Genomic DNA, 18,256 nt, shown 5'->3' on the forward strand with positions numbered 1-18,256 from the left:
GCGGCACTCCTTTCTGCTCAATTTAACGTTTATTTTTTTCCCAAAATAAACAATAGATAGTAACAAACACGTACTCAGATGAAACAGGCAGTGGTGTGCCAGCATTATGTTGCCGTGACGACGTTCCTCCATCTAGGTCCTCTGCTTCAGTCTGAAAAAAATTATTCAGGTACTTTACATAATAAAAGACCAACAATTTGACTAGTTTATATAGCAATAGCCTGCTCAGTCTTAAAATTCCTAGGAGAGAATATGTTATGAGAAATAATGATTTTTAAAGGCAGTATTACCGACAAAACTATACAATTTAGTATGCTGTTTAAGAATGTTCAGGAAGTGCTTTGTTCTTAGATTTTATCTGAGAATTACTGTGGCATGAGAAGTTGTGTTTGTATGTGTGCACATGAGGGGAAAGGAGGAGAGAGAAGGTTGAGGAGGCTCAGATGCAGCATGGGAATGGAAAGGCAGCTCAACAAAAAGCTAAAAACATCCAGAAACAACTTTTAAGAGAGAATTTTAAAAATTAAAGAAATCTCAATGATCATTTTAATAAAATTTTGGTATTAAAAAATGCTATCGAAAGTTTTACAGAAGCTAACAAGTAAACACATTAACTACCTGGACCACTTACAACAACAAGTCCCTAATCATTTAAAATAATTAATTTGTCATTCATTTTAGGCCTGCTTTTGATATGTTGGTTCTCTTTTTTAAGATGACCTTAATCTAAAAAAAAATCACTCAATTTGCACTGTGCTTTTAAGTTCTTCAAAATAGTCTTACAAATCTCTCATTTTATTTTCTTACACTTATGCCATCAGAGAAGCATGATGAATAGGTATTATTATACCTATTGCACAGATGAGGAAAAACAGGGATTAAATAATTGCTTTAAGGACTCATAGCTAGTTAGTAACAAAGCCATAAGATTCGGATTTGAGGCCTCCCCATTTTTTTTTCTTTCTTTCCTTATAAAAAAGACCATGGTATATATACGCAAACATCTTTTTTATTTTTTTAGTTCTATTTTTTCTTGATGATTACTAAAACTGTTTTTTAAATAATGTTTTTTGTGGGAACTGCCTAGCAGTACAGTGGTTAGGACTCCGTGCTTCCACTGCACGGGGCCTGGGTTCCATCCCTGTTCCGGGAAGATCCCGCATGCCACACGGCACGGTCAAAAAAAAAAAAAAAAAAAGTTTTTTGCAAAGTAAATTCAGACATTTCCCCCCCTTACTAATTTAGACAATGTTTAGGCCTAAAATAGTCTGGAATACTAGATTAGATGCCCAAACTCTATCACGGTTTTTATTATCTTGTATGACAAAATGTATTTAAAAAATCCTTAATTACAAATTTTGTCTTTTTCTGTTCTGATATTAAAATTGTGGCAATATATTAATTAGGTTAATTATGCTACAGGTCATAAATACTAGCCAATAAATAAATGTGACTCATACCATAGTTCCAGGCATGCTTTGATGTTGCTGTAGTTTGAAAAATTTACTTATGAAGTCCTGTTCTGCCAGACACAGGGGCTCCAGTTCACTTAGTACCTGTTCAAAGATCTGAAGAAAACCAAAATGATCCTACAAAGAACTGAACCAAAATGCTTAAAATAACATTCCACATTTAATTACTTTTCTGCAGGGACCAGGGATGCTTCATCTATAATCTCAACAGAACCCCCAAAACAAACACTTTCAAGATTGAAAGGACAACACAGTATTAACAAGGCATAACAGGGCCAGAACATACTTAAAATAAAACTCACAACAATTATTTACTCGAAATCTGGAAAGAGGAACACAGAGATAAACTTTTTTTTTTTAACATCTTTATTGGAGTATAACTGCTTTACGAGATAAACTTTTTAAACTTATTTAATGCATTGCAGAGAACAGTTTAGCTTCATAAAAGCTATTTCCTCTTTACTCTGTAGCTGCTCAAATAAATGGATTTATGATTGCAAGCACTTTATGATTTATAACAAACTTTAATAAAACTGTTACGTCATTTAATTGATAAATCACATTTCAGTTGACATTTGACAATATTTTTTTCAGATTCAGAACTGTAAAGTAGGATATGGTTAATTAAAAGAGCCAACGGAGCCCAAATCTTTGAACAAAATTAAAGGAATAAAAAACTGATGCTAGAAAACTAATAGTAATGTTTAAGAAGTACTTGTTATTTTATTTTACCTTATCAAATTTGGTTCTGTCGGCAACATCGAGATCAGAGGCTGACATGTTTCCCATATCCAACAAGGAAGATGACTGAGATCTGCGATTCCCTGAACTCTGAACACTGAGTTTATTTAGACTAGAAGTAGATCCAGTTAATTTACCGGAACTTCCATGAAGACCTAAGAAATAATAAAACTTTAAACCTTCATGAATAAAAGATCCATAGCATAAATGAGGGTTATCTTCTACTGTCTTGGTCTTCTGGGGCTCATACTAGTTAGGGCACAAATCTACCACATGGGACAGATTGTAAGCGGTCCTCTTTCATTAACATTTGTGTCCTATTCCTGAACATACTGTAAAGAGCAGTGAAACTATACAGAATCACAGAATAGGACTGAACAAGATCTTAAAGATCACATTATGCCCCGACCAGTCTCACCATAAAGATTAAGCTGCCTGATGATTTCTGTAGACTAAAGTAGATGAGGATTTCTTTCCCACTCAAATGACATGAATATGGATGAAAGTCACTGACCCTCTAGTGTACTAGTTAACATGACGGTTATATTTCTGAAAAAAACTGCCATATCCCAATATTACTCACCTCCACCTCAAATCAACACATTAGGTGGAACCATATCAAATTATTCTTGCCCTACCAAAAAAGTCAATTACACACGATTCAACTTTAATACACCCCTGAACCCAGAAACTCTGCTTTTACAGTAAGTGAACTGATTACAGTTCTTTAAAAACTAAACAAAATGAAGAGAAAAAAAACACCCTGAAAATTTGTTATATTTAAAATACAACTAAAATATAATACATACATCATTAACTATATATATATATATTTTAATTTTTAAATTAAATTTTATTTTTTTTATAAAGCAGGTTATTATTAGTCATCCATTTTATACACATCAGGGTATACATGTCAATCCCAATCGCCCAATGTAAATGTTTGCGCCAATGTAAATGTTTGCTGTGGGTTTGTCGTATATGGCCTTTATTATGTTGAGGTAGGTTCCCTCTATGCCCACTTTCTGGAGAGTTTTTATCATAAATGGGTGTTGAATTTTGTCAAAAGCTTTCTCTGCATCTATTGAGATGATCATATAGTTTTTATTCTTCAATTTGTTAATATGGTGTATCACATTGATTGATTTGCATATATTGAAGAATCCTTGCATCCCTGGGATAAATCCCACTTGATAATGGTGTATGATCTTTTTAATGTGTTGTTGGCTTCTGTTTGCTAGTATTTTGTTGAGGACTTTTGCATCTATATTCATCAGTGATATTGGTCTGTAATTTTCTTTTTTTGTAGTATCTTTTTCTGGTTTTGGTATCAGGGTGATGGTGGCCTCATAGAATGAGTTTAGGAGTGTTCCTTCCTCTGCAGTTTTTTGGAAGAGTTTGAGAAGGATGGGTGTTAGCTCTTCTCTAAATGTTTGATAGAATTCACCTGTGAAGCCATCTGGTCCTGGACTTTTGTTTGTTGGAAGATTTTTAATCACAGTTTCAATTTCATTACTTGTGATTGGTCTGTTCATATTTTCTATTTCTTCCTGGTTCAGTCTTAGAAGGTTATACCTTTCTAAGAATTTGTCCATTTCTTCCAGGTTGTCCAGTTTATTGGCATAGAGTTGCTGGTAGTAGTCTCTTAAGGATGCTTTGTATTTCTGTGGTGTCTGTTGTAACTTCTCCTTTTTCATTTCTAATTTTATTGATTTGAGTCCTCTCCCTCTTTTTCTTGATGAGTCTGGCTAATGGTTTATCAATTTTGTTTATCTCCTCAAAGAACCAGCTTTTAGTTTTATTGATCTTTGCCATTATTTTCTTTGTTTCTATTTCATTTATTTCTGCTCTGATCTTTATGATTTCTTTTCTTCTGCCAACTTTGGGTTTTGTTTGTTCTTCTTTCTCTAGTTCCTTTAGGTTTAAGGTTAGATTGTTTATTTGAGATTTTTCTTGTTTCTTGAGGTAGGTTTGTATAGCTATAAACTTCCCTCTTAGAACTGCTTTTGCTGCATCCCATAGGTTTTTGGATTGTCTTGTTTTCATTGTCACTTGTCTCTAGGTATTTTTTGATTGCCTCTTTGATTTCTTCAGTGATCTCTTGGTTATTTAGTAACGTACTGTTTAGCCTCCATGTGTTTGTGTTTTTTGTTTTTTCCCCTGTAATTCATTTCTAATCTCATAGCATCGTGGTCAGAAAAGATGCTTGATATGATTTCAATTTTCTTAAATTTACTGAGGCTTGATTTGTGACCCAAGATGTGATCTATCCTGGAGAATGTTCCATATGCACTTGAGAAGAAAGTGTAATCTGCTGTTTTTGGATGGAATGTTCTATCAATATCAATTAAATCTATCTGGTCTACTGTGTCATTTAAAGCTTCTGTTTCCTTATTTATTTTCATTTTGGATGATCTGTCCATTGGTGTAAGTGAGGTGCTAAAGTCCCCCACTATTACTGTGTTACTGTCAATTTCCTTTTTCACAGCTGTTAGCAGTTGCCTTATGTATTGAGGTGCTCCTATATTGGGTGCATATATATTTATAATTGTTATATCTTCTTCTTGGATTGATCCCTTGATCATTATGTAGTGTCCTTCCTTGTCTCTTGTAACATTCTTTATTTTAAAGTCTATTTTATCTGATATGAGTATTGCTACTCCAGCTTTCTTTTGATTTCCATTTGCATGGAATATCTTTTTCCATCCCCTCACTTTCAGGCTGTATGTGTCCCTAGGTCTGAAGTGGGTCTCTTGTAGACAGCATATATATGGGTCTTGGTTTTGTATCCATTCAGCAAGCCTGTGTCTTTTGGTTGGAGCATTTAATCCATTCACATTTAAGGTAATTATCGATATGTATGTTCTTGTGACCATTTTCTTAATTGTTTTGGGTTTGTTTTTGTAGGTCCTTTTCTCTCTTGTGTTTCCCACTTAGAGAAGTTCCTTTAGCATTTGCTGTAGAGCTGGTTTGGTGGTGCTGAATTCTCTTAGCTTTTGTGTGTCTGTAAAGCTTTTGATTTCTCCATTGAATCTGAATGAGATCCTTGCCGGGTAGAGTAATCTTGGTTTTAGGTTTCTCCCTTTCATCACTTTAAGTATATCATGCCACTACCTTCTGGCTTGTAGAGTTTCTGCTGAGAAATCAGCTGTTAACCTTATGGGAGTTCCCTTGTATGTTATTTGTCATTTTTCCCTTGTTGTTTTCAATAATTTTTGTCTTTAATTTTTGCCAATTTGATTACTATGTGTCTCGGTGTGTTTCTCCTTGGGTTTATCCTGTATGGGACTCGCTGCGCTTCCTGGACTTGGGTGGCTATTTCCTTTCCCATGTTAGGGAAGTTTTCGACTATAATCTCTTCAAATATTTTCTCGGGTCCTTTCTCTCTCTCTTCTCCTTCTGGGACCCCTATAATGCTAATGTTGTTGCCTTTAATGTTGTCCCAGAGGTCTCTTAGGCTGTCTTCATTTCTTTTCATTCTTTTTTCTTCTGTTCTACAGCAGTGAATTCCACCATTCTGTCTTCCAGGTCACTTATCCGTTCTTCTGCCTCAGTTATTCTGCTATTGATTCCTTCTAGTGTAGTTTTTATTTCAGTTATTGTATTGTTCATCTCTGTTTGTTCTTTAATTCTTCTAGGTCTTTGTTAAACATTTCTTGCATCTTCTCGATCTTTGCCTCCATTCTTTTTCCGAGGTCCTGGATTATCTTCACTATCATTATTCTGAATTCTTTTTCTGGCATCTTCACTATCATTATTCTGAATTCTTTTTCTGGAAGGTTTTCTGTCTCCACTTCATTTAGTTGCTTTTCTGGGGTTTTATCTTGTTCCTTCATCTGGTACATAGCCCTCTGTCTTTTCATCTTGTCTATCTTTCTGTGAATATGGTTTTTGTTTTACAGGCTGCAGGATTGTAGTTCTTCTTGCTTCTGCTGTCTGACCTCCGGTGGATGAGGCTATCTAAGAGGCTTGTGCAGGTTTCCTCCATCATTAAGTATATTAATATGGGACATGTGAGTTTAGGTATAAACAAAGGTATCTATCGTAGCCATGGGGAAAAATGAGAACAATATGTCTGGACAATATCCTACATACATAAAAGAATTAAAAGAGTCCATTTACAAGAAAATGTGATATTTTTACTAGAATTAAATTTAAACAATAAAAACATTTTATTCTTCTTGAATATTTCTCAGCTAACCTGTATTATTTGCTGATGGTCAGGAGGGACAAATGATATAAGAAGTGATAAAAAGATATAAGGACAATTAGAGATAAACTTTGATTTCATTATGCAAAATCTGACCATATCTACAAGAATTTTTATAGTTTCTAAACACAGCCTGAAAACAAAAGTATAATGGTTAAGACTTTTCATAAATTTCTGACTACCCACCAAATATTTTTAACTATATTATGTATTTCTTGGATGTAGTCATACCACTACCATCATGTTGGTTTTCTTTCACCAATACCTGGCAACTCAGAGAAATCAGTATTTTTGGTGTAACTTTTTTCAAGAAAAATAACTAATTTCTAGACATTAAACAAACATGCATTGAGAATACCTACTAATACACTAAGCATACTCACTCTCTGTTTCCTGTTTGACAGCACTTTCTTTTCGAGGCAGTGTAGCTGTGATGGATTAGGTTGCAAGCATCAAAGACAAAGACAAGTTAATAAACTGCAATTTGCACAAACCATGCACAAGAGGAAGTTAAAGCTCTAGTTTAAAAGACACATGCAAAGAACCATGAGCATCAAGTAACGAGAGATGCAACGTATGTTTAGTTGGTCAGCTACTGTTTGAAAAATTATATGAGGGAAAAAACTTTACTAGTCTTTTAATGTACTGTTTTATGTAAATATTCAGGTAAAAATATCTACATCTGTAAGCCTCCCCCATACTTTTAAATGATTTTTTTTAAAGTTTATTGAGTTGATGTACTTAAATTTAAAGACTATATTTGCAAGTTTTGGTTTCTGAAGAAAACAGAGTTCAAGTAAATAATTTAATACAGTGAAAATTTATCAGGATGAAGTTGTAGATTTAGACTTTAAATGCATTAACACTCTTGTATTCACTGAAAGCTCCTGAAAGGAATCTCCACTGTACTAAATAATTGTATACTCCATCTGATAGAACATTATACAAATGAGGCTTTAAAACCATTTTAGAATAACAACCTGAACTACTAAGAAACTTAAACTGGTTTTGTGAACACCTAGAATGAAAGGTATGTATCAAAATACTAATTATTAGGAGATGGGTAGATGGAAGGGTAAAGCTGAGGGAACAGGTTTAATGCAGGAACTGGAGCTCTTTTAGGGTCATCTGGCATTTCTTTTATCTAAAATCTCTCTCTAATATTTATTAGATCAATTGTAGAGATCATCTTGTGAAACATTCTAAACCCAAATTAGAAGTTAATTTGAAAGGCAAAGAAAGAAATTATAGAATGAAACAGAAAATTAAAGAATATAACTCTAATCTAGAAATATTTAAAAACTAGAAAACAATGTGTCAACTGTCACTATTCCTGCCAAACTTCAAGGCAAAATCCCAAGTATGAACTACTAACTTGCCACACCAGAGACATGTGAATCTTCCCAGGCTTGGCTACTCAAAGTTCAAGGGAATATGAAACAATAAGGCTGGACATTAAAGTGGCAAGCAAGGAGGGATGTGCTGGAGCTACTAGCTGGCCATCCTGACTAGTACCTTCTGGTGGCCTTAAGGTGTCACTCTACTAAGTTCACCAATTCCAGAGCAAAGCCTAATGCTATATATATATATATATATACACACACACATATTTTAGTAGTCAATAAAGAATACAGAGTTAATAGTAGTGCCCCATTTGGGGCTCATAAAAAGTGTATATTATCATCAACAAGCACCAATATGCTGGTAAACTTTTAAATATCTTTAAATAATTCCTGCTAGACTATAAGCTTCCAGAGGGTAGGGTCTTTGCTCATTGCTGGATTCTCAGTACCTAGCAGTGCTTATTATATAATAGGTAATTAATAAACATTTATTGAATGAATCTTCCAGTCAGGATTGAATTCAGTCTTGCGTTCAAGACTCCCTTTGGAATCAAAAAGATTTCTTAATTTAGTGGAGAAACAATGAAAAAATGTTTCTGGCATATCAATTTTAAATTTTGGATTATAAATATGAGGAAGTAATTATGTAAATGTATATGTTAATGGGCTTAAATAATATATGTATCTGTATCTTTCTCAGCTGCAGAAAGAAAAAAAACAAGCAATTTGAAAAATAATTACTAAATTTTGTTTTCCTGCCTTTTCATTAAGTACATCTGTAGAATACAAAGGGAAAACAAAACACCAAAGTATCAATCTTGGGGGGGAAATTCCACACCTTTGAGGATATCAAAGTAAACCTACAGATCAAAAAAGGCAGACCTACAAAAAGACCTTATCACAAAGAAAAAGTACTTTACTGGCATTTTAACATTATTTTAAATTATTTGAACTCAGTAGACGTTAAAGACTTGAATCAAGAGTGACTGAAAAAGAGAGAACTCCCCTGAATCTCCATGACTATATATTGACTACACAATTTCCTTTGGTAAAATACATTCAATCTGACTTTCTACTTGTATTAGTATCTGTGACCCAGCATTTTCAGAGCAAGTCAAAAACAAAACAAATTAAAATTTTATTCATAATTACTTAATTTTAATTCATTGAAAAGTTATCTTCCCAAAATTTTAGGTGTCCCTTTTAATTATAATTACTACTAAAAACTAATTTAAACATAATTTAAATCACTGAAAAGATACCTTTAGAAAGTTTACATTCTACCTATTTAAGAACTTCTTAAACCATTTGTATTTAACTTGAAATTTATTTTTAAATGTTGACTAACAAGTTAGATCTTCAAAGATGAACAAAACCGTTTTTATCTTCTGAATTATTATTTAGTTTTTCTTCTCTTGTAACTGATAATATCAAAGTAACAGAAACTATAATTTTTTTGATTACATCAACTGTTACAAATTACTCTCCTATTCCTTATTATTTAATAGATACATAGAAGAGAGATAATTTTAACACTGTTTTAGAACTATAAAAGTATCTTCTGTATCTTGTATTAGGTTAATTAAAAATAATTTTTAACAAGATAATTTAAGAACTTCTCAAGGGGTAAGAAAAGAAAAAACATTTCAGGTTAATGCAATGATACCATTAAGATACTATTATACTTGATTTAAATTAGATTTCTATTATGTCATTTATCTCAATGAGAATCTTAGGCTTGATAAGCTATTATGATATCGGCATTAATAACCTCCTGAGGAGATAATTTTAGAAAGATTTCTCTTTTACTTCAGTTTTCACTGTAGAAGAGTTCTCTCAAAATAAAATGGTTCACTAACAAGTGGTGACAAATATACTAAATGAAAACATTAAACATGTAACTGTATTAATATGTCATTTACTAAAAAAAAAAAAAGTATAACATACCCATGGTGAAACATTAACAAGGATATAAACACACTGCTTTTTAAGAACAATTAACCTTTAGGATGAGTTAGCATTTCTGTTTCCAAAAGCCTATTGTCCCAAGATTCTTATCAGTGTCTTTACCAAAGTGTAATCAATACATTTGTACACAAATTCAAACCATTTAAAAAATCTGGACTAGTATCATCAATATATTAGTGTTGGATTTAAAAAAAAACAACCCACAAACCAGTGAATCACAAAATAATTACCCACTAAAGATAGTCTTCTTTGTCCTAAAGAATGGAAAGATGAGCTATCAATTTCAATCCTATCTCCTGATTACGGAAGTTGCTTAGGGCATAGGCTCCTTTCAACAAGCAAATGCTAAACTCATGGTTCTAAAGGGGAGCTATGCAGACACACTGAGTACACACTGTAGCCATTTAAGGCCAGGTTTTGACTTGAGTAGGCACAGAACTCCATCCAAAAGGAAGTCCAGAGATGGGTACATGCAAGAGCAGAATGTGGCCTCGGCAAATCACTTCCTCGCAACTTGATACTTTCACTGGTTATCCTTTAAAATCATGTTTTTGTCTAACATATTTAGAAGGAACAAAAACCAACTTGTTTCAAAAATATCTCTTTGGAAAAATAAGGTATAATTACAGGATAAATTTTGGTGACATTTTTATAGCCCCTTGCCAGGGGAGAAAACACTTAAAACCTTTTTTGATTCAAAATAGCCAGTGAGAAGTAAGAAGCCAGGAATCACTTTCACTTCCCTGTGGAGAGCAATGACTTAAGAGATCACAGACTTGCCTCCAACTGTTATGAAAGGTCTTTTAGGAAATCAGAAACTGAACTTTCAACATGTGTCTCTTAGTTTAGTTCTTTTCTCTACCAGACTGCACTTCGTTTTCTGGTCAACTGCTTCTCCTATGAATATACATAGTTGTCCCTCGGTTACTGTGCAGGGTTGGTTCCAGCACCCGTTGTGGATATCAAAATCCATGGATGCTCAAGTCCCATAGGTGGACCTCCATATCTATGGGTTGCACAGCTGCGGATATGAGGCTAACTGTACTTTTAAACATAGCACGAATACACAATTGCTGTCAGATTCACATACTGTAGAATTTTAATTAGTAAAAAATGTATTTACAGACATAAATATTTTTTCTATGAAATACCTATAAATTAAACCAATGCATTAGATTTATTCTTTCATTAATTCTACTGTATCTCCTTCCACTTTGCCTAAAAAGTCTCAGAATTATTTGTCATAAATAAAAATAAAACCATTTTTAATAGAATAGAAAACAAGGGACTGAGGTGCCTAAGCTTACCAAACTTCTTGCTTTCTTTAGTTGTGCCAGTCATCTTGATCTTTGCAACTTCAAAGAAATCTTTAATTTCTCTCTCATAGAGTCGTGATAAATAATCCATGTAATTCTTAAAAAGAAAAGTAACACATACTTCTTATTAATAAAACAAACATAACAACTTCCATTTTTCAACCCCCCCCAGTCCTTTGTGCTTGTTTTGAATATTGTGGTCTTAAAATTTTTTTTTTTGAATTTTATTTTATTTTTTTTAATACAGCAGGTTCTTATTAATACGTATTAGTGTATATATGTCAATCCTGATCTCCCAATTCATCACCCCCCCACCCCGCATCCCAGCTTTCCCCACTTGGTGTCCCTACGTTTTTTCTCTACATGTGCTCTTAAAATTTTGATGCATTTCATAGGATATAAAAAGAAGGCTATTTTCTGTCCTTTAAAAAAATTAAACACATCATAACATTAAGAATTTACAAAAATACGAAGTTGAACATAATCACACTTACATTTTCATTTTTACGTATTACCTTTCACATATTTTAAATATAGTTACAATCATACTGTATAGGGTATTTGGGTTACAGCAATTATGTTTCTCCAGCCTCACACTCTAATGACTGCACAGTATTATGCTTTGTTGATGTGCCACAATTTAGTAAACCAATCTCCTAACACAGGCCACTTAAGTGGTTTCAATGTTTTGCTATGATAGACAATGTTACAATAAGCTTTTCACCTCTAATGAATTGTTTCCTTGGAATAACTTCCTAAGGGTGGAATTACAGTGCCAAAGAATAAGGGAATCTTTATAACTCTTCCTCCATATTGCCATGTTGCTTTAAGAACGATTAGACCAATAGACAGTGTCAATGGCAACGAAGGAATACACTGAGTTTTACCATACCTTGCCAGCATAGGGTATTACATTACCCCCAAATAGGTTACTTTCAACAAGAATTTAATTAATACATCTTACAGTTTTCATAATTAAATAATTTATTTTTAAAAAAGCAAATTTAATTTAATCTAGTTCAAATGAAAAAGTCTATTATTTAACATGCAAACTCATTTCTTTATCATATTTGCTTATCATCACATAAAAACATCTTATACCCTTACAAAAGATTCTTCAACAGTGGGAGACCATGTATTTTTCCAAGTCCTAAGTTAAATGCCATATGTAGAGTTTCACTAAATTTAAATAAATCCACAGCAGAAAAACTGCTGTACCTAGCTATTCTTTTAAATTTATTATGGAATCTACGCTTCAACTTCCTTTATTATTTCAAATTAACATACCCAGTTTTAGAGCAGGTTTACTTTGCTTTAAACATCAGGTGCACCTTTCAAAGGTATACATTATTTAAATGTTTGTATACTGACTCATAGTCCACCACTGATTTTTTTTTAGATATTTTATAGATATATCCTTATAAAACAATTTTTGGATAAAACATAATACAGATCCTGCTTTTTTCAATCTGTAGGCCATATACATTCCCACACAGTCTCTGTAAGAAAATTAGTCAAACAGGAAATTCTTTCCTGTGATCTTTGGGTAACTTTAAAAGGAAATATAAATTAAAATATACTCTAAAATTATTCCTATTTCATTGGGCTGTTTCACCTTTTCAGCATCTCATTTTTTCAAGTTTAAATTCTCATAACAATATTGATCACTGAAAATCATTGTAAAGGACTGACAAATGGGAAATTAGCTTCTTACAATTCATAAGATCTTCATTAGTGGTTTCTACTCAAATCACTCAATATTACAGACTGCATTCCAATACCCAAATTGTTTAAAGAGCACATTATGACCCAAGCAATTTAAACAGTTTCAAAACAGCTATTTTGGCATTTTGCAAACAGTGATTTGAGCAGACTACTGAAAATCATCTTCGTTTTCAATGCAATTCAAATGACTGAATAGCTTCCCCCCAGGTCCTCAAGAGAATTCACTGGTGGGAAAGGCCACAGACAGGTGTGACTCTCGTTCATTCATTTACCAAATTCTGATATCTCTCACTGTGAGTATGTATTCTTCTTAGCACCTTGTATACAGCACCTTACTTAAAATTTAAATATTATGAATATAAATATTGTTATTTCAGACAGTGTTTTCAACTTTATTTTGTGCTGACTGTAGAGCCTTACAGATAACTCCGTGTTTTACTTTCTCTTTACACAAAAAGAAAATTCCACAAATGTAAAACTGCGGTTAAGAGAAGATGTCCGAGCAATCTTCAAGACTGACTGCCAACCTCAGGGGGCTATTAGGAGAGGAAAGCTCATTTCCTACCTAAGCGTGGATGGACCATCTCCATTATGGATTGCCCTACATGCATAACCCAGGGCCACAGTTGGGAAAGAAGGACTCTGACAGCAGAGCTCATTACATGACCAAGGCACCTCTATTTTCCTTAAGCTCTAATTATGTATACCAAACATCAGGGCTTTGCTTAGATTCAGCCATAAGTAGAGTTGGGGCTGGGTCTAGTGATTCTTATCCCTCAAGAATTTAAAACAGGCATTTCCTGGTCCTGCCAGAAAGTGTGAGCTGTGTACACCCAACCAAGTGCAAATAGTACCTGGATTTAATTATCATTTCTTACTAAAGAAACACTGGTTTAGTCTGTTTCCTTCTTTCACTCCTTTCTTCCTTCTTTCTTTTTAATAAAATCCTGTTTATGAAAACACTTCGGCTACCAAATTAGATTATGAGGCATAAAATACATGGTCTGTCAAAAGTTCAAAACACAGGATCAAGTAATATTCCTGGGAATTAAGTCAATTTCATTTAAAAAAGCACATTAATATTGTCAATTGAAACTATACTGTGAGCAGAGAATGATTCCATAATTCAGTGCTAGATTGGCTATCGTCACGTTTCTTCACTTTAAATTACATTCATGAATACATTATATATAAAGATAGGGCAATAATACTCACTGAGAACACAATTAGGAAAAAGCTTATTGAGTGTTTTACTCATTTGAATACTCACTAGGGGACAAAGCACTTGTTGGCACAAAACTCTTAAGGAGATATAACAATGTTTAATTATCTAAAATATTAATCCTCTTAAAACTTCAAAAGGCAAAGATTCCAGTAATGCAAATACTTTTCTTTAAGCTATCTCCAAATCAGAATTCTGCTGAATCAAAACAAAACAAAACAACACACAACAGTAGAGTACTGAACCCATGGGTTCCTGCTACGATGGCCATGTATCTAAGTCAGATCGTGTCATTCCACTACTCAAAGCGCACCAACACCACTCCCCCATCTCCCTCAAAGTAAAAGCCAAATCCTTACAGTGGTGCACAGTCCCTTCCAGATCTGCCCTGCCACACCCACCTTACCTCTCCCACCTGCCCCTCTAATCCTGAACCTGGCTCGCTGTGCTCCAACTACACTGGCCTCCTCGCCGCTCCTCAAGTGCTCCAGGCTGCTCTTGCCTTGGGGCACTTGCACTGCGCCGGGAAAGCTTTCCCCAGAAACTCCCACTGCTCACCCCTCCTTATTTTTAAAATCTGTGCTCAAATGTCACCTTCTCATGACACCTTCGACCATCCTTTTTGAAACTGCAAACCTTTCTGACGTCCTGGCATTCCCTGCTTTATTTTCTCTAGAGTCCTCAGCAGTACCTTCCAACAGGCTATACAACTGACCTTTGTGTCAGTCCTTCTCCACCAGCATATGCACTCTGAACAGGCAAGTGTTCACCTACTTCCTTCAGCGCTACATCTCTAGCGCTTACCACAGTGTTAGCACATAACAGGTGCTCAATTCATTTGCTGAATGAATATATGAATGACTCTTATCTTGTCCACTTGCTGACATTTAGTCAGTGGTATATACCACTGTTCTTCTAATCTCCAAGTCTAGCAAGTTTGGCATCATCCTGTCCCTTGTCTTTGGATTCTCTCTTTTGGTTTATATTCTCTATGCCTATTATCATCTTTCTGGTTCAAGATTTCATTTCATTTCAGTTATTACATTAAGTTCTAAATTAGTTTCCCCCATCTAGGCTTTTCCCATGTGTGAAGAATACTGTTAGGTCTCAAGGCTCAGATTTTTTAACCTAACTTCTCACTCTTCCAGAATATGGAATTTCTGCTTTAATCAGGCTTGCCTTCTTATAGTCCTGGGAAAAGGGCATATTTTCCCACTTTTGTCTGCACATCTTGCTCCTCATCCCTGGAATGCCCTTCCTCTTATTTCTGGCTAATTTAATTCCACTCATTACTTAAAAGTCAATTCAAGTCCAATGTTTTCCATTAAGTTTTCCCCCGTGGCTTCCGGTCACGGATTTCCCTTCTCTAAACTGCCACATATTTAAACTCATTTCCAGTTTAGCACTTAATTTTTTGCTGATTGTTTTAATTATAATCGCTCTTCCCAGTTGTCCCACAACCAGGAATAGAAATACCCATGTTTCTGTGTGCCTAGAAGAGCGGAATGTTTGCTTAATAAAGAGGCACACTGCACTTGCTTAAAAGAACAGATTATAGATTCTTAGAGGGCAAATGTCTCACTTACAGCATCTTCATACTCCCTAGTTTCTATATTGTATATAAAGAAACTCAGGAAATAATTATACCATTTAACTAAACTGAATGATGCTTCAGGCTACAGTATGGCCTAAACTACATTATATTGGAAGTTCAAAATCTAGCTCTTCTACACCCAAGTAAATAAATGTTCTCCCTGGCTAATGAGCACTTAGAAATTCAATTATTTCCTACTTTGCTAAGAATAAACAATAGTATTTCAAATGTCACCTGGGGAACTGAACACATGGCCTCTTGATTCTAAAAGATTATGCTCTATACTCAGTAACTGGCATCAAATCCATACCTTTGTTAGTCCCTCATATTTTCCATAATCGGTACTCTTTAGCCACTCCATCAGCTTGGCATATCGGAGCAAGTCTCTATGAAATGGATGATGATTAGGTAAAGTCAGTTCAACAGAGTGCTGAGCAAGAGTTGAACTCTGATCATGGCCCTAGAATGAGTAAGTAAGTAAATAAATATCATTGACAGTATAAAGAAACATTGTTGTAACTAAAAATTCTAAACAGTGATCAAATATGGCCAAGCAAAACCAACAGCACATACAAAAATAAGAACTGAGTACTTACTTGGCTTCTTTTATCATCCTGTGTATGTGAACTGAACACCACCACCATAAAACAGTCATAAACACACAAGAATGGTTTCTCTGATAAATCAACTACTTGTTTTATCTTCTAAAGGAGTTGAGATGAATGGTTTTTTTTTTTTTTTGAGAATCAATGTTTTAATCAAGCTTGCCTCTCCCATATCATTTTACAATTTACTAAGCAAATAAATATCATGATACAAACTGTATTAAGAAACACAGCAAATAGGGAAGTCATTCAAAACAAATTGTCTACATCTATGGTATTTCCATTGGAGTCTACAATATTTAAAGCAACAGACGAGAATATATAGGATATAGAATTTTGGAACTAGGAAGGACTACAGATGACTATAACCTGGGCTTTCCAGGATAACCCCTAATAATAGTGTAATTTTAATTTTTCCAATGATTTGTTAAGCAAATAAAAATATGATTTTGTTTTTCATCCTTGACATGACTTATATAAATTAATAAGTTTTCAAATAGCCTGAGACAGATAATGCTTCCTGACTTCTGCTTTAGAGTATATAGAACTAGTAGATCATCTGATCCAATAGAAAAACTGAAGAACAAATTGACTCAAAGAGTTAAGTGATTTGCACAGGTCACAAAGGAGGAAAGCTAGAATCTGAACCTTAGTCATCTGAGTCTCATTTCTGTTTTCCTTTAAAAACATGTCAAACAAAATCATTTTAACCAGACTCAAAAATTGCCAAAGGTCAATCAATACAAACATTACATTACAGAAATGATTTCTAATGGCCACATCAGAAGGATGACTGGGATTCCATTAAATCACAGATATCAGATACTAAAGCATAAATAGATATTATAGTTTTAAGTCTGCTAAGGTCTCCAAATTGTGTTTTAACTAGTTACACTGACTAAAAGCAAAGAACATTTGACAAAACTGTTATAGCTTATAAATGTTTTTCAAACATTCTGTCTTTATTAATAACAATATTAGATATCTTTTCATTATCCCAATCTTCCTCATTAATTTTTCTCAATGACTTAATAAGACTCAAAATCACTGTTTATGTTCTTCTACAACTGTGTACTCAGACCATTACATGTTAAGTTATATTATTTAATTTAATGTCAGGAAAGCTCTTCAATTAAAAACCTTTACCTCTCCTGCAAAATGGAGAGTTAACATTTATAGAGGATTTTACAGTTTACAAAGATCTTTCGCATATATTACTATTCAAAGCTTTCTTTTGCAAACAGCATTTTAAAGATCACCATCATTTGAAAATTCACTCTGATATAAAGAACATCATTACCTTCAAACTATTACTATTAAGATAGATTAAATGTTATTAGTGTTAACAGAAAGATTTTAGAGAAAATGGTTCCAAAATACCTATAGGAAACAGGAAAATCAAATACTTAAATTGTTTAGTTCAATCAGTAATATAGAGGGACTTGCCCCATGGTCCAGTGGTAAAGAATCCACCTTCCAATGCAGGGGACGCGGGTTCAGTCCCTAGTAGGGAAACTAAGATCCCACATGCCACTGGACAAATAAGCCAGTGTGCCGCAACTACTGAGCTTGTGCGCCTCAACAAGTGAGCCCATGTGCTACAAACTATAGAGCCTGTACGCCACAACTACAGAGCCCATGTGCACTGGAGCCCGTGCGCCACAACTAGAGAGAGAAAACCCGCATGCCACAACTAGAGAGAAGCCTGCGTGCCACAACGAAGAGCCCGCATGCCTCAACAAAGACCTCACGTGCCACAACTAAGACCCGACGTGGCCAAAAAAAATAAAGAAAATAAATAAAACAAATTCTAAAAAAATATAGAAAACGATCACATATAGAAATCAAATGTGCTAAGAATTTTATTCATTATATATTTTTAAAATTAAGACATTGTTTAAAGTTTCTTATTATAGATAAATAAATTAGTAACAATAACAATTTACTGAATGCCTACTACCATGCTAGGTTCTTTATATATATAAATTCTAATCCTTACAATAACTCTGCAGACTACTTTTCTCCTCATTTAAAAAATAGCAAAACCCTATTATTAACAT

The 18,256-nt window shown here is 34.0% G+C and overlaps 1 protein-coding gene across 10 annotated transcripts in view; it reads right to left on the minus strand.

Moving 5' to 3' along the window:
- Positions 1-18,256, minus strand: part of EXOC1 (exocyst complex component 1) — a 60,214-nt gene that overhangs the window by 11,767 nt on the left and 30,191 nt on the right. For 7 of the 10 annotated variants that reach the window (XM_059922957.1, XM_059922954.1, XM_059922956.1 and 4 more), the window contains 6 exons: positions 15,902-16,051; positions 11,042-11,147; positions 6,807-6,851; positions 2,205-2,368; positions 1,461-1,568; positions 75-151 (listed from right to left, as the gene is read on the minus strand). In XM_059922957.1, coding sequence (XP_059778940.1) covers positions 75-151; positions 1,461-1,568; positions 2,205-2,368; positions 6,807-6,851; positions 11,042-11,147; positions 15,902-16,051 — 650 coding nt within the window. The remainder of the gene's footprint in view (positions 1-74; positions 152-1,460; positions 1,569-2,204; positions 2,369-6,806; positions 6,852-11,041; positions 11,148-15,901; positions 16,052-18,256) is intronic. The other 3 variants (XM_059922959.1, XM_059922958.1, XM_059922953.1) reach the window with 1 other exon arrangement.

Source organism: Balaenoptera ricei, chromosome 5, assembly GCF_028023285.1.
Source record: "Balaenoptera ricei isolate mBalRic1 chromosome 5, mBalRic1.hap2, whole genome shotgun sequence".
NCBI classification, from domain to species: domain Eukaryota; kingdom Metazoa; phylum Chordata; class Mammalia; order Artiodactyla; family Balaenopteridae; genus Balaenoptera; species Balaenoptera ricei.